General features: G+C 36.1%; 1 protein-coding gene across 1 annotated transcript in view; it reads left to right on the top strand.

The window, feature by feature from the left end:
- LOC148945882 (protein hobbit-like) overlaps nucleotides 1-24579 on the top strand; it is a 192442-nt gene that overhangs the window by 25303 nt on the left and 142560 nt on the right. Inside the window, 3 exon segments of the mRNA XM_089097541.1 lie at nucleotides 1395-1518; nucleotides 6423-6529; nucleotides 10544-11171. Of these exon segments, the coding sequence (XP_088953667.1) occupies nucleotides 1395-1518; nucleotides 6423-6529; nucleotides 10544-11171 (859 nt within the window).

Genomic DNA, 24579 nt, shown 5'->3' on the forward strand with positions numbered 1-24579 from the left:
GCACGGGGGGGGAGGTGCTGATAGGTGAATTATTGATAACATTTAGATTGGGATGACTGAAAGATAAAATATCAGCTATTAAAGCTTCAATGATTTATCCAGGTGATCGGATCACAATGAGATCAGATCGCGAGGTACCAAGTTCACAATGAGAGCATTTTAGTCAAAATTTGAATTTTATATGCTGCCAAAATATTTAAGAATCAAAGATTATTTTAAAGATTCTTAAAAGGAATATAAATACAGAAGTGTCAACTCTTATAATATAGAATCCTGTTAATATTAATGCGGTCTAAATATTTGTGTACCAGTTTTCATTCTCATTTTCAAAATCTCGTTAATTTTATATTGGATCGTTATTACCTTCTAGCAATACATTTTTTATTGCATAAACTATTAAAAATTATTTTGTTAAGTAAGAATTTTTCCAAAAAAAATGAAAATAAAATTCCGCCAAATAAGTCGTTTTAGCTAAAAACGTAAATTTTATTGCTTGAAAATTTTTTTTAAAAAATTAAACGATTTCAGCAAAAATAATAAAAAAAGGTTTCTTATCTGTAAGGTCAAGTTCAGTGAAAGGGTAAAAAAAACTATGGCTTTGCAAATTTAGTTATTCTCCTCCCCCCCCGAAAATTTTTTGTCTAAATCGAAAACATGTAACAAAAAAGCATATAAAAAAATTTTTGATTAGTTTCTTATACTCGTTTTTGAATCCCGTTCCCTGTACAAAAATCCTCCCAGGAAAAAAAATCCTGGATATGGCCTTGCTTGTAAAAAAAATATTCCCCCCAGGAAAAAAATATTGAGTGTGACTCAGAAAATTAAAATGGCATATGTTTACCAATGACGCTTATTTAGATTCCGAACCAGCGGATCTGCTTAAAAAGAAATTATGGTGCGGAAGCTGTCCTTGGAGGTTTCTGCTGTCCTTTTTTCGGAAAATCCATGCTGAAAAGCCTGTGCAAGTTGCTGGCTTTGCAGCCAAAATGAAATTATTCTTTTTTCTTATCTTCTGGGCATTTTTCATTTATTTGTTTATTGTTCTGTAATAGAATTTTCAGCTCTAAGTCTTATCATGAGTCTCTTAACGGATTAATTTTGAACTGCAAACCTCTTCTCGATTGTGGTGAAACGAGCAAAGAGGCAAAATTGCAAAAATTTCCAAAAAACGGTTGGAAAAATTTAAGAATTAGATAACAGTTTCAACTTAATTTTTCTTTTTTTTAATACATATTAGTTAACTTCGTATCCCGGGTATAGGCTACTGCTAAATGCTGCTTCTATTAATTAAAATACGAGCAATGAGAGGCCACGTGTGATTGAATATGATACATTGTTCTAGACCTCACACTAATCTTTTATTCAATTGCTATAATTGTATGTTTTTTTTTCAGCAATTTTCTTTTACTACGAGAAATGTCGATATCTCAGTACAAAAAAGCTCTGAAGAAGGACGTTGTCAAGCAACTTTGGATTCGTTTGAAGTAAATGTTAAAGACGTTAAAACAGATTTGACAGGTAGTAACATTGGTTAAAACTAAAGATTTAAAATGGCTAAACAACAGGACAGGAAAAAAATTATAGATTGCAGAAAATTGAAACGGGAAAACTTTAAAAGAACTTGAGAATTGTAATAATATAAGAAGAATTCAAAGGACTGTGTTTATTGTATTAACGCTTTAATTTCACTTGACTGAATGTGTAACTTTATACAATTACTCATTTAGGGAAATATGATATTTTTATCATAGCTTTTTAAAACAGTTATTATTTTCCATGGATTGTTAATCATATTCTTTAAAATGATGTACCCAGGTGTCAAATATTGTCTGTAAAATATCTTTGTTAAATAGGTTGGGTGTCTTGAATAGTAACATATTACTTAAAAAGATAGTTAAATAATAGCGTGATCATATTTTAAATGCGACAGTTCAGAACATGTTATGTGGTTATGTGTTATGTGGTTTGAAAAGTTAGATTAAAATATTATTAACAACTCATAAGAGTGGAAACTGAAATTTTATTATTGATTTTTTTTTTCAGAAATTAAGATCAGACGCTTACCACTACACTAGAGCTGCTTTATTATTTCCCTAAAGAAATACCAAGAAATCCCAAGTGCCAAACGGCGTTGATTTTTCTCATACTAGTGGCAGTTTATACTCTTACGAGTCACCTACGCTTTCTGCATCTAATTTTTTCAACGATACCACATAACGTGACTTGAATTATTGTAGCCAAATAAAATATCGTTATTTTATCTTGTTAATTCTATTAGATGTTGAATGTAGCAAGTCCTCTGGGTTACTTTAAACTGTGTTCTACTATCTTACTTGTTTCCTTAAACATATTTAAAAGTGTCTTATTTTTTAAGAACTTTTTATTCTTCTTTCCTTGATCACAAAAATAGTCGTGAATTATAACGTCTTCTTCTTTTTCCTCTCTTAGTTACAAAACGTCCTTATTGAAGAGTTTGAGGTAGTAGATTTTCTTTCCTTACTTACAAAAGTAGCAGTAAATTGTAGCTGCTGCTTTTTTGCTCTTCTCTTTATTTTTTTTGTTTTTTCTCTTTATTTTTGTAAATTATGTTTGCCTTAATACTTAACTCATAATGCAGTAAGTTCTTCAGTCACGACGTTTTCTGCAAGTAAACTCATTGCTTTAGTGTTCACCAAATCCAATAACTTTTCGCAAATTTTTTTTCGCAATATTTGCAAAAATATCCTTATTTTTGCAGACTTGTTGACTATGTTTTTTGTGTGCACTTGCAAAATTCAAGATTTGCAAACACGATCTGAAGCTATTTTTTTAAGTAAAAATCTTCACAAAAAAGAATAATGTGGGATCTATATATATAAGAAAAAAACAGGTAACCTGGTTTCTTACTTCAGAGTGAACTTAAAAGCGAAATATTGAAAAGATAAATATGAGATTAATTCCCCCTCCCCCCCCCCAAAGAAAATAGACAGATGCATATGTCAACATTTCAAAACGATTTGAGAAAATTTAAACTAGGGGTGTTTATAAAGAAAATACGCTATGTAAAAAACAGATAGAGAGTAGTTAAGAGAAAGGAAGTAAGAGAGAAACTTACGAAGGAGAGAGAAACTGTTGGGACGTTTTATTATTATTATTGTTTTTTATAATGCAGGGGTAATGTCCTTTTTTTGCTCTTTTGGCAATGAGTTTTAGTGTGTAAACTTTGTAAACCTTGCAAGTGTAAGTAAACACTTTGAGATTAAATACAAAAAAAAATTGAAAATGTCAGTTTGGTTAGGTTAGTCTCTGAAAAGCTTGCATTGGAATTCATCAACATGCCTTTTCAGGAAGCAAACATTGTGTGGTTTTGGAGGGCAAATTGTTTATTTGTTATATGTTAATCGACAAAAATCCAGGAATGATAACTTAATATTTCATATTAAATGGATTTTAATTTAATTTTTCTTCTATTAGTACAACTAGTAGAAACAACCAAAATGTTTTCTTCTATTCCCTTGTAATTTTTTATAATTTTGAAATTATTGATGTAGAAATAGATGGGTTCAGTATTTTATTGGATATAGCATCAGGAAAGTTACTCTAAGAAAGCCTATTAAAGTTACATGACCATAATTCAGAAACAGATCTTTGATTTCAGAATTATAGGCTTTGAAGTAGAAGAGCTAAGTATTAGTGGCAAGGAGTGATGCTAGGGGGGGGGACTCCCGCCTTCAGAATTCAATGGTGTCGGCGAGCAGTGTTGAGACCTTGGAACGTTTACCTACTTACCTTGGAAATTTTGTCTTTGTGTCCACATTTGTTGGTCCACTAGACGATTTTTTCAGCACAGCCTTTATATTCTCCCTCAAAACTCTAGTTGCGCCCCTGGTAGTTGCATGAAGGCTCAGGAAAGTAACTTTAGAACTATGGCCTTCTGAAGTTACATGACTTTAATTCAGCAGTAAATTTTAAATTTTGAAGTAATAGAGTTTAAAGTGTAAAGTATTTTATTGGATGTACAGCTAGCAAGTAACACTACAGATATGGCCTCCTAAAGATATATGACTATGATTAAGGAAAAGTTTTTAGTTTTGGAGCAATACGCTTTAAAGTGTAAGGCTTTTAATCAGATATAGAGTCAGAAAAGTAACTATAGATGTATGACCTCTGAAGTTACATGACTAAAATTGAATCCATGGTGAGCCCAGTAATGAGCACTTTGAGGAAGAAATAGAGTTTCAAAGTTCTAGTTGTTTTTTTGTTTTTTTTAAAACACTTTTCAAATATAAAAAAGGGAATGTTATATACTTTGTATAACCAAAATTTGGATATTTCAATACTAAGATTGAATGTTTCAATACTGTCAATTTCATAACTAAGAGCCGATCTAACCACCTAACATTCCAAGAATTTTACAATTTCTCCTTTTTTATCTCGTTTTTTTTTGCATTTTCTCTTTCTTTTCCTTTTGCAGCTAGCCCGTTTTTTATTTTTTTAAACTCAGCCTCTCTTCTCTCCCATGCACGGTAATTTGGTTTACAGTCAGAGTAAACATTGGTGTTTGTTTATTGCATTGACCTGTAATTTGCAATGGCTTGTTTTAAACTAAAGAAGAAACACTGAAGAAGCTAACACTAAAGAAGAAAAAAATATGAATCATATTGTCATTGATAAGGTTCGAATGGTAAAATCTTAACATGGCTTTTTATTGAAGTAAAGGTATTGTGTCTTAAATGTAGTATAGTATGGCTGGGCACAGTCCTGTCAGGAGAGATGTTAGTAAAGTGTGGTGTGCCACAAGGTTCTGTTTTGGGTCTCCTATTATTTCTTGTATGCATTAATGATCTAAATGGATGCCTCAAACAGTTGTTAACGCCAAGGTAAAATGGTGGCCTGGTGACAGCAATACTTCCAAGTTTTACTCATGAAACTCACTTTATAATGGCTACGAAAACAAAAGCGGATTTGAAAAATGGCATGAAACAAGGAATGGTGATAATCGAGAGGTGGATGTGAGAGAACAAACTGCTTGTTAACCAGAAGAAAACAATGTTCATGTTATATGGCAGAAGTGCAAATTACCATCCATGGATTGAAGAGATGGAGTTAGAAAATGGAAGTATTATTCGGACAAGTATTGTAAAGTATCTTGGTGCTATGGTAGATGAATGCATAAATTTTAACGATTATATTGCATTTACAAGTTCTAAATTATCCAAAAATGTCAGAACTCTGCGGAAGCTGAAAAATTTTTTCCCAAAAAAGGTTATTAGAATAGTATATTTTTCTCTTATTCATCTATATTTGTTGGTCGCCGACGTTCACTAGCCATTTAAATCCGCTCCGTTTGTCACAAAATAAAGCTTTAAGAGCTTTGACCAATGATTTGTCCCAGAATTCGGTAAGATCTAGGTATCACCAATTAAAACTTTTACCATTTTTTGGTTTTGTTAAATTTCATGTAAATCTGTTTATATATAGATTTTTTTTCTAAGTTGTCACATGCATGTTTTTCGGAATTTTATGAATAAACGGAACATAGTTATGATACTCGAAATGTTGAATTAGTTAGAACGCCGATTCCATTCACTACCAATCTAAATTTTCTATTAGGTATATTGTTCCTGAAGTCTGGAACAGGCTTCCGGCGGAAGTAAAAGGTATGAAGGTCCTTGAGGAATTCCGTGCTTCTTTACGATGTATTTGTTTTTAACCAGTATTGTAGACATGGATTGAGTGATTGAATTGGGAGTGAGTATATGCTTGTGAGTGTTAAGAGAAATTGATTAGCGTGTTGATTAAGGTGTTTGTTAGTTTAATTGTTTAGTAGGGGTGGGAAGAGGAGGAGTCAGAGAGCTTTTTTTCCGAGAAAGTGTATTAGTAGTTGAAGTGCTCTTTTTTTGGGTCGTCGGAACTTATTTTGATGTTAAGGGTTAATGTCTAGTTTTGTTAGTTTAGTGTTTTTGTAACCCATTGATTAATAAAAAAAAATTGCATAATGTATAGAATAAATAACTATAAACTATAATTAATTATTCCAATAATTATACAGAATAATGAAATATTAACTTTAGCAAAGTATATAACATACGCTAATTATCAGATGGATGATTGGACCTTACGTTGTGATTCAGCTGAAATATTTATCTTAACTCATATATTAAATTGTAATCGCCAAAAAGTACTTTCATAGTCGGTTCTTTGATATGAGCACTTTCAAATCGATGATTTGACGTTGCGTCTGTAATCCAGCCCCAGTTTGCAGTTCAATTTAGTTTAAATATTCCAAAATTTAATCATTGAAAATTTTCTTCTTTAATCGTGAGACTTGGGCACTTTCAAATGGATGATTTGAACTTATATTTGTGTCTCAGCTCCAATATATATCCCAATTCTGGTTGATTATGTCAAAATGTAAGTGTCATTTGTTTTTATTTTTATAGGTACTTCTCTGATCATTGGACATGGACACTTTCAAATGGATGATTTGACCTTACTTTGTAACTCAGCTCAAATATTGGAACTTAATATTCTTACTGGAGCTTTTAAGGTAGTGTTTGACCTTTGGGTTTGGAACTTCTATGGAGTTCAGTTAAATGCTTTAAAAAATAAGCATTTTTTAATGTAGAGTGATGTAGATCGAATGTAGATCGTTATGTAGAGTGAGACCAAAGACCGTGATTTCAAATACAAATATTAAAATCCAAAAACAGGGATTTTCAAACAGCGATTTCGAAGTCAGTGATTTCAAAAGGCTCGATGCTTTTGATTTTTTTACTGCTTGTTGTTGCGGTGAGTTCTTAGTAGTAGTAGGAGTAGATTTCCAAAGGTAGTGATTAAATTAAGCCCAAGGCAATATTATGGCTATATGACGAACAGCCGTCCTCGTCAAAATCAGAAGAAAAACTGAAGAAAAGGAACCAATAAAAATCTGACGAATGACCAAGAAGCTTTTCGATCAATTCAAACTTGAAACCAAAATTGTAAAAGCCTTAGCTTCATCACTTGACGAAAATTTGGCCCCGAGTAGTCCGGCTAACATTTCAGTTGAAAGTTCGGCTAACATTTGCTGAATCACTTTCTCTTTGTAGAACTATATTTTTTTAAGCGTGATGATAAAAAAACATTAATATTTTCTATCCTAAAGGGCAATTTTAGTTAAAAACGGATATTTGTTCATGTTTTTTTTTTGTCAGTCTTATTTGAAATTTTGAGATTAAGCAAAGACTTTTGAGTTTTGTTTTTATTTTTGGGTTGGTTTTTATCGACGAACTGTATGATAATGAGTTGTATCTTGTTAATTAATCTTTTTTTTTTTACTTCGCTATGGACGGCTCATGGTTACATTGCCAAAATATTCGGTAAAATATTCGATAAATATTTGATAAATATTTGGTAATCACTGTCTTTTGGAAAAATTCCCTTTTCACATAACTTCTTGTTAAGTAGTTTAGTCTTCGTAGTTGCTTGAGTTTGATATTCATAAATTTTGGTCAATATTTAAGCTTGTATCCTATGAATCACATAAATATAAATGTAAAGGGCAGCATTGGGCAACTTAGATTAATTCACATTGCACGGTGCTCTACATTGGGTTAAGTATTAGGAAAGCTTCAAGAATAAAAACATAGATTCGCTGGTGTTTAAGATACTGACTTTTAAACATACTAATGTAAAGTTTAACGGAGAAGGATAAAATATTTATATTTTTATGAAAATACTGAACCTTAAGTACTACCATAAAGTTTACCTAAGAAAGATGTAATGTTAACTGTAAAAAGGAAGAATACTAAACCACAAGGTAATTAGATTTTTTTTAAGAGATTTAACATCTTAGACGGTAATTTTTCAGATCAAAAACCACGAACTGTAGGTAAGGAGCGACCCGGCTCAATAGTAACCGAAACTCTTAAAAACGGAAATTTTGATACCAATAGATACATCAGAAGGATCGCATGTTTGTGCTGGTGTCAAAAAAATAAATTTGATTAAGTTTAATCATGCTCATCAAAACTTTCGCGCCTTAAAAAATTTGCCTTATTTTCAAAAAAAGGGGGAGACACCACTTAAAATTCATGTAAATTTAATGAAAATCACAGCATCAGATTCAGTATATCAGAGAACCCTAATATAGAGGTTGTAAGCTCCTATCTGCAAAAATGTGGAATTTTCTATTTTTTACCAGAAGAAATATCACGGATGCGTGTTTATTTGTTTGTTTTTTTGTTTTGTTTTTTATTTTCCCAGGGGTTATCGTATTGATCCAGTAGTCCTAGAATATCGTGAGAGGGCTCATTTGAACAGAAATTAAAAGTTCTAGGGCCCTTTTTAAATGGCCAAAAAAATTGGAGTATAACTTGGCCCCCTCCCACGCTCTTTTTTTTCCCAAAGTCGCCCAATCGACATTTTTAGATAGCCAATTTGCTAAGCATAGTCGAAAATCTAATTAATATGTCTTTGAGGATGACTTAATCCCCCACTATTCCCGGGGGAAGGGCTGCAAGTTATAAACTTTACCCATTGTTTACATGTAGTATTGGTTATTGGGAAGGATACAGGTGTTTTCAGGAGGAATTTGTTTCTAGTGGGGGGGGGGGGGTCAGTGTTGGGGTTACAGGGGAGGATCTTTCCATGGAGGATATTTCCTTGGGGGAAGGGACATTTTTATGAAGGGGACGCCAGATTTCCCAGCATTATTTAAAAAAAACGATGATAAAAAAACAAGTTTTTTTCAACTGAAAGTAAGAAGCAACATTAAAACTTAAAACGAACAGAAATTATTACGTATATGAGGGGGCCAATACCTTGCTCTTTACGCTGAAGTTTTTTAGTACTTTCAAAAGAGCTATCCCTATCCCTAAATAAATCAATAATACAATCAATCCCCGCTACTGTAGGCTGAAAGGACCATTGGAGAAAGCCAATTAGCCAAAAAAAGGAAAATTAATATGCGAATTTCGTTTTAATTATTCATGTATGGTGAGCCAAAATCAAAGCTGCATTAATTCAAAAACAATCAGAAATTAACTAAAAAAACAAATTTTTTTAACTGAAAGTAAGGAGCGACATTAAAACTTAAAACGAACAGAAGTTATTCTGTATATGAAAGGGACTGTCCCCTCCTCAACGCCTCGCTCTTTAAGATAATTTTTGACTCTTTCTAACAACTTTATTTTTTAAAAAAATAAAAAATTTTAGCGTAACGAGCGAGGCGTTGAGGAGGGGACAGTCCCTTTCATCCCTCTCATATACGGAATAATTTCTGTTCGTTTTAAGTTTTAATGTCGCTCCTTACTTTCAGTTAAAAAAAACTTGTTTTTTTAAAGTTAATATCCATCTAAAATAAGTATACGCGATTACGATCTGACGAGTTACTTACTTACTTTCGGCGGGAACCAGACGAAGGACTGTCCTGCCCGGTACCAATGGACTTTGGATTTACATCCGAAGACCACTTCGATCTTTCGGTAGTAGCTTCCCCGGCGATCTTCAGTCAGGCTGTGCCCCATCTCCTACCATACCTACTGAAGCCTCCATGGCTCGAAATCCACTTTGAATTTTTTGATCTGTCCTCCCCGATGTCGGCTCCAGGATGATACTGGCTTGTAGATAAGGACGTCTCGGAATATCTTACCTTCGGGGTGGCGCAAGGTGTGGCAGAGAAGTTTGAGGCGACGTCTTTTGATGATAGAGGATAGCTCTTCAGCCTGGCCACAGCGGCTTCCTACTTGGCTATTGGAAATTCTAGACCATCTGCTCATTTGGAGTATATAGCGAAGGCAGCAATGATCGAACGCGTCCAGACCCCTAGCTTCTAAAGCTTTGGGTGGCCATGTCTTGCAGGCGTACAGTAGTACAGTTCGGACGGATGCTATGTTGACTCTGACTTCGGTCTTTGTAGAGATCTCACGTCTTACCCATTGTGTCTTCTTGAGACTGGTAAAGACTCCCCAAGCTCTTGATATCCGGGCAGAAATGTTTTTACTTGCTCCACCGTTGACTTAAGGTACTTGGATTCGTCAACGTGTTCATTTGGTTCGTTGTCCACGATGATTTGATATGGAGCAGAATGGTTAACGGTCATCACTTTAGTCTTAGAACTGCTTATGGTAAACCCAATGCGCCTCGTAGTCTTTCAGACAGGATCAATCATGTCTTGTAAGCCGTCGGCTGTGAACACAAATGTCTTTTGATTTACCTCTATACTTAACTGTGCATAGAAGTCGCGTAAAGACGTTTTGATTGATTAGAAACAAAAATTGATTGGCATATTCCTCCTCCACCCCCCAATACAAAATTTGAATTTCCTTTCCCCAATACAAAACACAAACAAACAATTGAATAAGCCTGTCGGGATGGTAGAGGGCTCAGCTTTTAAAAGCTGAGCCTTTTTACATTTTTTTTTTTAAATTCATTTTTTTTAAAGCTTGGTGGTAGCCCCTCCTTAGTATGGCCTTGAACTGAAGACAATAGTAAATCTTAACTTGGATTTTTTATTTTTTTAGCAAAATTTTTATTTTTAGTCTTTGCATACTGCTATGCTCAAGTTACTTATCTATTACAGAAAGACAAATATTTGAGGCAATGTAACCTAGTCGCAAGAGGTTTAATCGCCTCATACCATCATCATCATATTCGTCAATGGATGACCCTAGTTTCGCGTCTAATGAGAAAAGAGAAAGAACCTAGTGCTCAAGAGAACCATACCTTATTTCATTTAGAACTTTTATTGGAGATAGTAGATGCTTCAGTGACTTGTTACATGGATAACTCAGTTCCCCTCCGTTTGGGGACTATCCAAGCAAAATATTTTATGAAAAAATATTGTGAAGGTTATACGTGGACAACAGTGCAAGACCTTGAGACAAAAACTTTTTGGGTCTCTCTAAACAACGGGTCTGCCTCTCATCCAACTGATAAAGATCAGCACATATGGGGAACAATATTAAGCATGGGCGTATTAATTTTAAAAGTTGAGCCCAAGAAATTGGATATATTAGTTGATAGACTCCAAGTTGAGTTGACTCCGAAGCTTGGAGTAGCAATTCTGAAGATAAAGAATTTTGTAGAGTCGTTGAGAAATGAAATTGGCGTGGCTAGGAGGAAATCTGGACTGCCGGATTTAATTCCCACGAGAAGTGTTGTATTATCTTGTGCAAATACAAATGTGTTTATTGTGTCATCAAAAGAAGGTTAGTTAGTTTTTTGTTTTTTTTCTTGTTGACCGATTCCAAGATGTGTCTCTATTATAATATCACTCTAAACAATTGTATCAATCTTGTCAAGTTATCCAATGCCACGCTTGTAAAAAAGAAAACTGTTGTTCTTGTTTTATGTTTTGAATACAAATGCGGAGAGCCAATTACAAAAGCTGATAAGTCTAAAGAACATCAAGTAGAATAAATTTTAATAGAAATTTTCTGACAGGTCAATTTCTATTGAAGATGATGCATATGCACCTTTTTTCCATAATGGGAATTCGAGCTTTCAGGAAATAATTTCTTTTTTCTCCTTTTTACCCCTCCTCACTTTGCATAAAATTTACGATATTTTTAGCGAAAACTGCTAAGTTTTTTATGCATCTTCGAAAAGGAAACTAAAAAAGTTTTTCAAAAATTGGACCAATAAAATCCTTGTACAGAAGAACAGCTGATAATTTTTCATAGGAAAAAGCAATTTTAACCTTGGCTAGTTGTCATATTTCACTGCTTAAAAAACAGTTTATAATTTGTTTCATATGCTCCCATACGCAAGTTCTCTTATTTATTATGTGCCCTTTCTTATTAGTACTTCTCACATTTCATATTTGGCTCTTTTTTTTCATTTTCTATGTATATTTCTTAGTCTTGTCACATATTTCGATTCTTATCTAATATCACATTTCTTCTACATTTTATTTCGCATATTATTTCATATCATATTCTTATTCGTCGCATTTCGTATCTTATTTCCCGATTCTGTTACTGTGATAGTTTCCTTTTTTGTGCCTACATTACTAGACTTATTTGCGTACTGCCCTTTACTTTTTCTTACCTAGTCCTGCCTTCTGTTTTTTTTTTTTGTAGTAAATCAAATTTTTAAAGAAATGGCATAAAGAACTCAAGGGGACGTTTCCCAGACTACACCAACCCATCCAAACACGGAAAAGTATGAATAATACAAATTTGGAATGCAAAAATTGATTATTATACATGAAGATCAAAAGCCTTTTGTATTTGTGTATTATCCTCTAGAATTTGCTAATAAATCATTAATCGGGCCAAATTATTTAAACACATCTGTGAGATTGAGTTGAAAAGTACATAATTGAAACAGAACATGAATCTCGGAGAAATATATAAGAAATATAAAAAGAGGTGCTAATACCCAATAAACGTGAATACTAGCACAACGTTAGTATTTTTCAGTGTTCAGGGCCCTGTCCTGGACTCGTAATGATGTAAGGATCCTGTGTTGGTATCCTTTGAAGTTTCTTAAATGGCTTGAATTACCACGAATTTAAGAGAGAGAAAAATATGTAGCTTTTAAAACCCAGTGCTTACTGTTTATAGAGATAACTGTTCGGGAAAAGTATTTAAATTTACAATTTTTTTTAATGCCTGAATGAAGTATAGTGTTTACTTAGCCAAGTTGAAGTTATATATTAATTATAAAAGGGCAATAATAAGAATAAGTAGGTTTTATTGGGATAGCCTGCAATATAAGAAATGCTCAATCACTATTATTCTGCAAAATTGCTGAGATTAGGCAAATCTTAAGTGCCTCATTTTTGCTGAGCTTAGTAAATGGGAGCTGGATATATCAGTATTTCCATTAAAAAAAAAAAAGAAAATCTTCCAATAAAAATGATCAATGCACTTTGAAAGTACTAAGAACATCGAATCGGAATCCCACACCCTTAGGTCTGTCCATACCTGAAAACCGTGATTTTTCAAGATATTTCTGTTGGTTGATTCAAAATTGTGAAGTTTTTAGAGTAGTACTATATTTTCGTCAGTGTTGCCACGTTTAATCATGAAAATGAATAAGCAAAGTCTGTCAGTGACAACATTTTTCGTGTGTCAAAATTCAAATACTTATAATCTATTAGTTCCGAAGGATAGCTATTCGTACATATTCAAAGGGAAGCTACACCTTCTTAAAGATGTTTGGTGCGATATGTTTAGCTAATTTTTGTTAAATTTTTACCCACGTTTCCTTTTTTCAATGTTGCACCCACTGCTACCAAAAACTCTATAACTGCATATGGAGATATTTGTTCTTAAGACAAATTATATTAAGATTAATCTCCAAAAAGCTCTATAGGCCTTAGAATGAATGCTATTCATTGACTTAAAATTACTTGATTTTGAATTAAAATCAAGTAGTTGCGGGCATCCATCAAGCCATGGCTAATCAGAGGCAACGCTATAGCGTTACCTAGTAAAGGCCATACGGCTCCAATGTTTTATTGTTATTATTTTTTTTTACAGAGGCACTTCATATGGAAGGGGTCGTCGCGTAAATTTAGGAGGGTGCTCATTCGATTGTAAATCGAAAATTCTAGTGCCCCTTTTAAGAGTCAAAAGTGACCGGAGGGCAATTAGCCACCCCATGCCCTTTTTCCCAAATGCATTCGATAAAAATTTTGAAATAGCCATTTTGTTAAAAAATAGTTCAATAGTTCTGGGGCATATATGGTTCTTATGGAAGGAATGCTCGTATAAACTTCAGTGAGGGCTCATTTGATTGGAAACCGAGAGCTCTAGTACAATTTTTAAGATTCAAGAGAGATCGGAGAGGTAACCAGTCCCCTCCCACGCCCTTTTTTCCCAATTCCATCCGATAAAAACTTTGAGATAACCATTTTCCTAAAAATAGTTCAAAGATCATATGACAAAAACTCCAGATTCGACCCCCCCCTCCCTCCCAGGGCTCGAGGGCAGGCATTGTAAATTATACCCTGGGGGCACATATGGTTCTTATGGAAGAGATGCTCGTATAAGCTTCAGAGAGGTCTCATTTGATTTGAAATTGAAAATCCTAGTTCACTTTTTAAGAGTTAAAGAGATCGGTGGGCAACAAGCCCTCCCCCCCACTCCGCCACACCCATTTTTCCTCAAACCCATCCGATAAGAACATTGAGATGGCCATTTTTGTGAAATAGTTCAAAGATCATTTAACGAAAACTCCGGTGTCGAAACAACCCCCAAGGACCCGGGAGCAGGCGTTCTAAGTTACACGCTGGGGCATATATGGTTCTTTGGAAGGGACGCTCGTATAAACTTCATAGAGAGCTCGTTTGACTGGAAATTGAAAGTTCTAGTTCCCTTTTAAGAGTCAAAAGAGATCGTAGGGCAACTAGACCCCCCCCACGGCCTTTTCCCCCAAACCAATCGGATACAAATTTTAAGATAGCGCCATTTTTTAAAAAATAGTTATAAAAAAATAGATAACAAAAACTCTGGCGTCGACACAATCCCCCAAACCCAGCCGATAAAACTTTTGATCCAGCCATTATGTTAAAAATAGTTCAAAAGTCAGATAAGAAAAACTCCTGTGTCAACGCAACCCCCCCCGGGCCTGGGGGCATGTGTTGTAAATTATGCCCTGGAGGCATATATGGTTTTTATGGAAGGGATGCTCGTATAAACGTCGGAGATGACTCATTTGATTAGAAATTAAAATTTCTAATTCACTTTTTAAGAGTAAAAAGAGATGGGAGCGCACCTTCCCGCCTTCAACCCCCCCCCCCTTCACGCCCTATTTTCCTCAACACCATCCGATAAGAACTTTCAGAGAGACATTTTTTCAAATGGTTCTAAACTCATATAACGATAACTCCTGTGTCGACACAATCCCTCTTGGCCCGGGTGGAGGCGTTGTAAGTTATGCCCTGGGGGCATATATGGTTGTTATGGAAAAGATACTCGTTTAAATTTCAGAGAGGGCTCATTTGATTGGAGATTGAAAGTTCTAGTTCAGTTTTTAATAGTCGAAAGAGATCGGAGGGCAACCAGTCCCAACTCCATGCACCTTTCCCCCTAAATGCCTCTGATAAAACTTTTAAGATAGCCATTTTGTTAAAAAATAGTTCAAAGGTCAGATAAAAAAAACTCCGGTGTCGACAAAACCCCCCAGGGCAGGGGACAGGCGTTGTAAATTATGCCCTGGGGGCATATATGGTTCTTATGAAAGGTATGCTCGGATAAACTTCAGAGAGGGCGGATTTGATTGAAATCCGATGGCAACTACCCCCCCCCCTTGTGGCCTTTTCCCCCCAAACCCATCTGATAAAAAGTTTGAGATACCTATTTTGTTATAAATGGCTCAAAGGTCGGATAGGAAAAACTTGGGTGTGGAGACAATCCCCCAGGGCCTGGGGCAGGCGTTGTAAGTTATGCCTTGGGGGCATACATGGGTCTTATGGGAGGGATACTCGTATAAGCTTCAGAGAGGGCTCATGTGAATAGAAATTGACTTTTCTAGTTCAAGTTTTAAGAGTCAAAAGAGACCGGAGGGCAGCTAGCCCCCCCACTCCCTTTTTTCCCAAAACCCATCTGATACAAATTTTTAGATAGCCATTTTTTTAAATAGTTTTAAGATCAGATAAAAAAAAACTCCGGTGTCGGCACAACCCCCCAGGGCCTGGAGGGCAGGCGTTGTAAGTTATGTCCCGGGGCGTACTTGGTTCTTATGAAAGGGATGCTCGTATAAACTTCAGAGACGTGATTGGAAAATTGAAAGTTCTGTTTCACTTTTTAAGAGGCTAAAGAGATCCGAGGGCTACTACCGCCTCCACGCCCTTTTTCCCCAAATCCATCCGATAACAACTTTGAGATAGCCATCTTGTTAAAAATAGTTCAAAGGTCAGATAAAAAAAACTCAGGCGCCAACGCAACCCCCCCCGGCCCGGGAGTAGGTGTTGTAAGTTATGCTCTGGGGGCATATATGGTTCTTATGAAAGGGATGTTCGTATAAACTTATGAGAGAGCTCATTTAATTGGAAATTGAAAAATCTAGTTCACTTTTTCAGAGTCAAAAGAGATCCGAGGGCAACTAGCCCCATCCCCTAGCCCTTTTCCCCCAATCCCATCCAATACAAATTTTGAGATAGCCATTTTGTTATACGTAGTGGATTTCCCAATAAAAACAATGTTTTTGAGGAGGACACTCTCCCACAGCCCTCAGGGCACGGGTTGTAAGTTATGCCCTAGGGGCATATAAGGTTTTTATAGAAAGCTTTGTCGTAGAAACTTCAAAAAGACTCATTTGATTGGAAATTCAAAGGGCTAGTGCCCTTTTTAATAGTCGAAAGTGATTGGAGGGTAACTAATCCTCCTCTCACGCCCATCTTATCCCCAAACACATCCAATCAAAATTTTGATATAGCCATTTTGTTCTACGTTGTTGTAAATTCTGGAAATTAGGTCTTTGAGTATGACACCCCCCCCCCACCCTCAGGGCAAGGGTTGTAAGTTATGCCCTGGGGGCATATAAGGTGTTTACAGAAAGTGTTGTCGTAGAAATTTCAAAAAGGGCTCATTCGATTGGAAATTTAAATGGCTAGTACCCTTTTTAATAGTCAAAAGTGATTGGAAGGCAACTTAACACCCCTTCCACGCCCACCATTTCCCCAAACACATCCAATCAAAATTTTGAGATAGCCATTTTGTTCAACGTAGTAGGAAGTTATGGAAATTATATGTTTGAGCAGGACACTCCCCCCACAGTCATCAGGGCAAGGGTTATAAGTTATGCCCTGGGGTCATATATGGTACTTATGGAAGGAATGCTCGTATAAACTTCAGAGAGAGTTCATTTGATCGGAAATCAAAAGTTCTAGTTCACTTTTTAAGCTTCAAAAGATATCGGAGGGTAACCACCCCCTCCCCACGCCCTTCTTTCCCAAATGCATCCGATTAAAATTTTGAGATAGCTATTTTGTTAAAAATAGTTCCAAGATCATAGAACAAAACTCCGGTGTCGACACAGCCCCCCAGGGCCCGGGGGTAGGCGTTGTAAGTTGTGCCCTGGGGGAATATATGGCTCTTATGGAAAGGATGCTGGTATAAACTTCAGAGATGTCTCATTTGATTGTAAATTCAAAGTATTAGTTCAGTTTTTGAGAGCCAAAAGATGTTGAAGGGCACCTAGCCCCCCCCCTCTCCACGCCAGTTTTTCCTCAAACCCTTTCAATAAGAACTTTGAGATAGCCATTTAAAAAAAAGTTCAAAGACTGTATAACGAAAACTCTGGGGTCGACAGCCCCCTAGGGCCCGAGGGCAGGCGTTGTAAGTTAGGCCCTGAGGGACTATATGGTTTTTATGGAAGGGATGCTCGTAAAACTTTAGAGAGGGCTCATTTGATTGTCAATTGAAATTTCTATTTCTGTTTTTTCGAATCAAAAGAGATTGGAGGGCAACTAGCCCCCCCCCACGCCCCGTTTCGCCCCCATGCCTCCGATAAAAATTTGAGAGTGTAATTAATTTAAAAATTGTTAAAAAGTCAGGTAACAACAATAAGGTGTCGAGACAACCCCTCCGGGCCCGGGAGCCGGTGTTGTAAGTTAGGTCATTGGGCTTATATGGTTCTTATGAAAGGGATGCTCGTATAAACTTTAATAGGGCTCATTTGATTGGAAATTAAAAGTTTGAGCTCACTTTTTCATAGTCAAAAGAGATCCGCGGGCAACTAGCCCCCCCCCCCACGGCTTCTTTTTACAAACCCATCTGATGAAAATTTTGAGATAGAAATTTTGTTAAAAATATTTCAAAGATCGGATAAAAAAAACTCCGGTTTCAATACAACCCCCCAAGGCCCGGAAGAAGGCGTTCTAAGTTATGCCCTAAAGGCATGTATTGTTCTTATGAAAGGGATGCTCGTATAAACTTCATACAGGACTCATTTGATTGGAAATTAAAAGTTCTAGTTCACCTTTTAAGAGTCAAGAGATTCAAGGGCAACTAGCCCCTCTTTCCATGCCCTTTTTTCCCCAAAACCATCCGCTACAAAATTTTGAGATAGCCAGTTTTTTTAAATTGTTCAAAAATTAGATAACAAAAACTCCGTTGTCAACACAACCCCCAGGGACCTGGGGGTAGCCGTCGTGAGTGTTGTCCTGGGGGCGTATATGGTTCTTATAAAAGGGATTCTCATATAAACGTCAGAGAGGGCTAATTTTAATTTAAATTTAAATTTCTAGTTCTCCCTTTAAGAGTCAAAAGATATCCAAGGGCAACTAGCCCCCCCCCCCCCCGCCACAAACACTTTTTCCCCAAGCCCACCCGATAAAATTTTCAAAATTACAATTTCATTAAAAATAGTTCAAAGGTGAGATAAGAAAAACTCCTGTGTTGATACAAGCCCCTAGGGCCTGGAGGCAGGCGTTGTAAATAATGCTCTGGGGGCATATATAATTCTTATGGAAGGGAGCTCGTATAAACTTCAGAGAGGGCTCATTTGATCGGAAATTAAAAGTTCTTGTTCACTTTTTAAGAGTCAAAGGAGATCGGAGGGCAATCAGCCCCCCTCCACGCCCTAAATGTATCAGATAAAAATTTTGAAATAGACATTTTGTTAAAAATAGTTCAAAGTTCAGATAAAAAAACTCCGGCGTCATTAGAAATGATTCAAAGGTCAGATAAGAGAAACTCCTGTGTCGACACTGCCTTCCAGGGCCCGGGGCAGGCTTTTTAAGCATTGCTCTGGGGGCATATATGGTTCTTATTGAAGGTATGCTCGTATAAACTTCGGAGAGGGCTCATTTGATTGGAAACTGAACGTTCTAGTTCACTTTTAAAGGGTCAAAAGATATCGGAGGGCAACTAGCCCCCCTCCCTCCATGCTCTTTTTTCCTCAAACCCATCCAATAAGATCTTTGAGATAGCCATTTTTTTAAAAATAGTTCAAAGATCATATAACGAAAACTCCGGGGTCGACACAACCCCCCAGGGCTAGGAGATAGGCGTTGTAAGTAATGCTCTGGGGGCATATATAGTTCTTATGGAAAGGATTCTCGTATAAACTTCGGAGAGGGTTCATATGATTGGAAATTGAAAGTCCTCGTTCATTTTTTAAGAGTCAAAAGAGATCGGAGGGCAACTTTCCACGTTCTATTTTCCTCGAACCTATCCGATAAGAACTTTGAGAGCCATTTTTTTCAAAACGGTTCAAAGATCATATAACGAAAACTCCGGGGTCAACACAATCCTTCAAGGCCCTGGGTAAGCGTTGTAAGTTATGCCTGGAGGGCATATACAGCTGCTATGGAAGGGATGCTCGTATAAACTTCAGAGAGGGATTATTTGATTGGAAATTGAAAGTTCTAGTTCAGTTTTTAAGAGTCAAGAGATATAAGAGGGCAACTACCCCCCCCATGCCCAGGGCCCCCCACATGTACCCGATAAAAATTTCGAGATAATCATTTTGTTAAAAATAGTTCAAAGGTCAGAATAAAAAAGAACTCCGGTGTCGACACAACCACCCAGGGCCAGGGGGGTAGGCGTTGCAAGTTATGCCCTGGGGGCATATATGGTTCTTATGGAAGGGATGCTCGTATAAACTTCGGAGAGGCCTGATTTGAATGGAAATTGAAAGTTCTGGTTCAATTTTTAAGAGTCAAAGGATATCGGACGGCCCCTAGCCCCCGCCACGTCATTTTTTCCCCAAACCCATCCGATACAACTTTTTAAATAGCCATTTTTTTTGAAATAGTTCAAAGGTCAGATAACAAAACTCCGGTGTCGACACAACCCCCCAGGGTCTTTGGGGCAGGCATTGTAAGTTATGTCGTGGGGCCGTATATGGTTCTTATGAAAGGGATGCTCGTATAAACTTCAGAGAGGGCTCATTTGAATGGCAATTAAAAGTTCTAGTTCATTTTCTCAGAGTAAAAAAAGATCGGAGGGCAACTAGCCCCTCCCGCCCTCCACGCTTTTGGATTTATCGGATGGATTAACCCATCCGATAAAAATTTGAGGTGACCATTCTGTGAAAAATAGTTCAAGCATCAGATATTAAAACTTCGGGGTCGATACAACCCGCCAGGGCCGAGGGACAGGCGTTGTAAGTTATGGTCTGGGGGTATATATGGTTCTTATAGAAGAGATGCTCATATAAACTTCAGAGAGGGATCATTTGATTGAAAATAGAAAGTTCTAGTCTCCTTTTAAAGAGTCAAAAGAGACCGAAGGGCACCTAGCCCCCCGCCCACGCCCTTTTTACCCCAAACCCATCCGATAAAAATTTTGATATATTTTGTTAAAAATAGTTCAGACATTAGATAATAAAAACTCCGAGGTTGATACAAACCTATTTTTTCACTTTTAATAGTGTTACTTTGATACCAGTTTTATTGCTTTAATGAACATTTGATATTTTTTTTAGTTCAATTTTGAAATAAGTAATTTTTAAAACTTGAAACTTTCTGCAATCAAAAACGAATAAAAATTAAATAAAAAAAATTTCAGAAAAATAAGTTTTTCAAAGAACAGTAAAGAGCATTTTAAACTTAATCTCAGCATATACAAATACCTTTTAAAATTAAAACAAAACACGACCAGAAATCACTATTAAAGAATAAATAACACCCAAAACAAGCAGAAATTAAATAAACAGTCATAGCAAAAAACATACAACAAGTAATAATATAAATGCATAAATAGATCTTAAAGCGAGTAATGCTTGGATTGAATATGAAAATCAAGCTTAAAACGAAAACAAATATTTTGCTACTGAACTATAAATGAAACTTAAAACGAACAGAATTAAATAAACTATCAATGCAAACAAACATACAATAGATATCAATGTAAATGAATGAACTTGAAACGAGTGAAACTTAAAGTCAATATGCAAATCAAGCTTGAAACAAACAAAAATCACTACAAACAAGAGTTTGGGTATCGCCTCCTTCTCTCACTTTAAAGGTCTAAAACCTACTGCGTCATTGGCGCTTTACTAAAAACTATATGCATTTTGAACAGTTTTGGAAAGCATAAACTACATCAAATTGAATATTTGATGTATAATGATATTAATTGTTGAAAGATCCATCAGTTCAAGAATTTATTTCACTGTAATTTTCTTTTGATTTTCAATGCTGTAAGAACTGGAAAAGAAAATATTTGTAATATAATTCGATCAAACAGTTCGTGGTAACGAACTGTAAGTAAGGAGCGACCCGGCTCAATGGTAACCGAAAATCTAAAAAACGGGAGTTTGATACCAATAGATACATCAAAAGGATCAGATTTTAATTCTGATTTCAAATATATAAAATTCATCAAGTTTAATTTCGCCCATCAAAAGTTACGTGCCTGAGAAAATTTGGCTGATTTTCAAAAAAAGGGGGAAATACACCCTAAAAGGTATAGAACTTTAAGGAAATTCCCACAATCATATTCAGAGTATCAGAGAACCCTCCTGTAGAGGTTTTAAGCTCCTATCTAGAAAAATGTGGAATTTTGCATTTTTTGCCAGAAGAAAGATCACGGATGCGTGTTTATTTGTTTGTTTGTTTGTTTGTTTTTTTTGTTTTTTTTTCCCAGGGGTAATCGTATTTATCCAGTGGTCCTAGAATATTGTGGGAGGGCTCAATGGAACGGAAGTTAAAAGTTCTAGTGCCCTTTTTAAGTGTCCAAAAAAAAAATGGAGGGCAACTAGGCCCCCTCCCACGCTCATTTTTTTCCCAAAGTCACCCGATCAAAATTTTGAGATAGCCATTTTGTTCAACATGGTCGAAAATATGATAAAAATGTCTTTTATGATGACTTGATCCCCCAAAGTCCCCAGGGGGAGGGCTGAAAGTTATGAACTTTACTCAATGTTAACATATAGTTTTGGTTATTGGGACGTATACAGACTTTTGCTGTGGAGATTTTTGCGGGTCGGGGGGGGAAGGCGCGGGGCGGGGCCTATATGGAAGGATCTGTCCATGAAGGAAGTTTTCATGGGGGAAGGGACATTGCTATGAAGGGGGCGCCGGATTTCCCAGCATTATTAAAGAAAAAGATCAGGAATTAAATAAAAAAAGCAAGTTTTTCAACTGATCAACTGATTGTGATTAAGAGGTCATTTTTAAAGAACTGGAAAAAAATTCGAACTATAGTTTAAAGAGCAGGGTATTGACTAGGGGGCGAACCCCCTAATATACGTGTTAAAAATTTATGAATATAGAAGTTCGTTACATAAGTTAATTCTAAGTTACGTATATTTATTGCTAATAAAAACGTTCGTAAATAAAATTAAACAAGTTTCGAGAAAGCCATTTAACCAAATATAATATGCAAATTTTGTTTTAATTATTCATGTACGGTGAGCCAAAATCAAAACCTGCATTAATTCAAAAACGTTCAAAAATTAAATAAAAAAAACAAATTTTTTTAACTGAAAGTAAGGAACGACGTTAAAACTTGAAACGAACAGAAATTATTCCGTATATGAAAGGGGCTGTCCCCTCCTCAACGCCTCGCTCTTTACGCTAAAGTTTGACTTTCTCACAACTCTATTTTTTTAAACAATAAAAACACTTTAGCGTAAAGAGCGAGGCGTTGAGGAGGGGACAGCCCCCTTCATAACCGAAACTCTATAAAACGGGATTGGCTGGGGGAGGGGCAGGGCCTATTGTTTACATAGAGTATAGGTTATTGCGAAGTATACAGACATTTTCCGGGTGGATTTTTCTGGTAGGGGGGGGAGCTGGGGGAGGGGTTTACATGGGAGGATCTTTCCATAGAGGAATTTTGCATGGGTAAGGGAATTTTCATTGGCCATTTCATCGGCCATTTAGCAAAAGAAAAGTAAAATTTTTATGCAAATTTTGTTTACTTATTCAGTGACGGCGAGCCAAAATAAAAGCTGCATTAACTAAAAAACGATCAGAAATTAAATAAAAAAACAAGTTTTTTAAACTGAAAGTAAGGAGCGACATTAAAACTTAAAACGAACAGAAATTATTCCATATATGAAAGGGGCTGTCCCCTCCTCAACACCTCGCTGTTTACGCTAAAGTTTGACTCTGTCTCACAACTTTATTTTTTAAAACAATAAAAAACTTTAGCGTAAAGAGCGAGGTGTTGAGGAGGGGACAGCCCCTTTCATAGACGGAATAATTTCTGTTCGTTTTAAGTTTTAATGTCGCTCCTTACTTTCAGTTTAAAAAACTTGTTTTTTTTATTTGATTTCAGTTAAGCGCCACTGACGCAGTGGGCTTTTGGTTTTTATAGCCCTTTGAATTTCCAATCGAATGAGCCTTTTTTGAAGTTTCTACGACAATCCTCTCTATAAAAACCTTATATGCCCCCAGAATATAACTTACAACCCTTGCCCTGAGGTTTGTGGGGGAATGTCCTCCTCAAAAACATAATTTCTGTCTGGAAATCAACTACGCTGAACAAAATGGCTATCTCAAAATTTTGATTGGATGTGTTTGGGGAAATGGTGGGCGCGGAAGGGGTGTTAGGTACCTTCCAATCACTTTCGACTATTAAAAAGGGTACTAGCCACTCCAATTTCCAATCGAACAAGCCCTTTTCAAAGTTTCTACAACAACTCCTTTGATACAAAGTGCCCTGGTCTAAAAAAAGATTAATAAATAATACATTATGCCAACATCGTTCTTTACTTAGGCAGCGCCCTTGCTCTTCCTATGAAAGAAGGAGGCAAAACCCAAACTCTTCTTTGTAGAGATTTTTGTTCGTTTCAAGCTGGATTTGCATATTCAATGGGTTTCATTTATACCTCAATAGCAAATTATTTTTATTCGTTTTAAGCTTTATTTGCATATTCAACTTAAGCTTTATCCGTTTTGAGATTTATTTATCCATTTTATATATTAGTACCTGTTGTATATTTTTTCGCTATGATTGTTTATTTAATTTCCGTACGTTTTTGGGTTTCATTTATTCTTTAATAGTAAATTTATGGTTGTTTTGAGTTTGAGTGGTTGTAGGTTTCTATTTCTTCTGATTTTAACTTTAGCATGACCTTTACTTTTCTTTTGAAAATTCTTTTTTGGAAAGTCTTTTTTTTAATAAATTGTAGAAAAAAGCCAAGACAGATAGTCCGAGTGAGTAAGAGGCAAATCTGAGATAAGCCCTTTTTAGGATTGTATAAAAATGATGCCATTTTATCTGTTGATTGATAAGTCTACCTATCATCCGTTTATACGTCATTCCTAGGGCAGAGCTAAGGTAGATAGCAGGGCCGTATCCAGGATTTTTGTTCAGGGGGGGTTTTACTAATTTTTGACTTTTTTTGGGGGGGGGTTTACTAATTTTTGACTCAGTTTTCGACTAATTTTAATGATTTTTAACTAGGTTTTGCTAATTTTCGATTTATTTTCGAGTCGGTCAAAAATTTCGGGGGGGGGGGGGGGTCAAACCGGGTAACCCCCCCCCTTGGATACGGCCTTGGTAGATAGTCATAGAATTAAGGGATGAAAGATTAGATGGATTTTGGGTTGACGCGTGACGGCCAATGTCCACTGGAATTGTATGCAAAATTTGGGATCAACTTTGCTTGGACTCACAGTGGCGAACAAGTGAAACCTAAGCCTAATAGACTTGGCCGCTTGTAGTCTAAAGGTGGATTACCGTGTCATCGGATTGACATATGACC

This window comes from Artemia sp. Qi Xiang Cuo, chromosome 12 (genome assembly GCF_049724085.1).
Source record: "Artemia sp. Qi Xiang Cuo chromosome 12, ASM4972408v1, whole genome shotgun sequence".
NCBI classification, from domain to species: Eukaryota; Metazoa; Arthropoda; class Branchiopoda; order Anostraca; family Artemiidae; genus Artemia; species Artemia sp. Qi Xiang Cuo.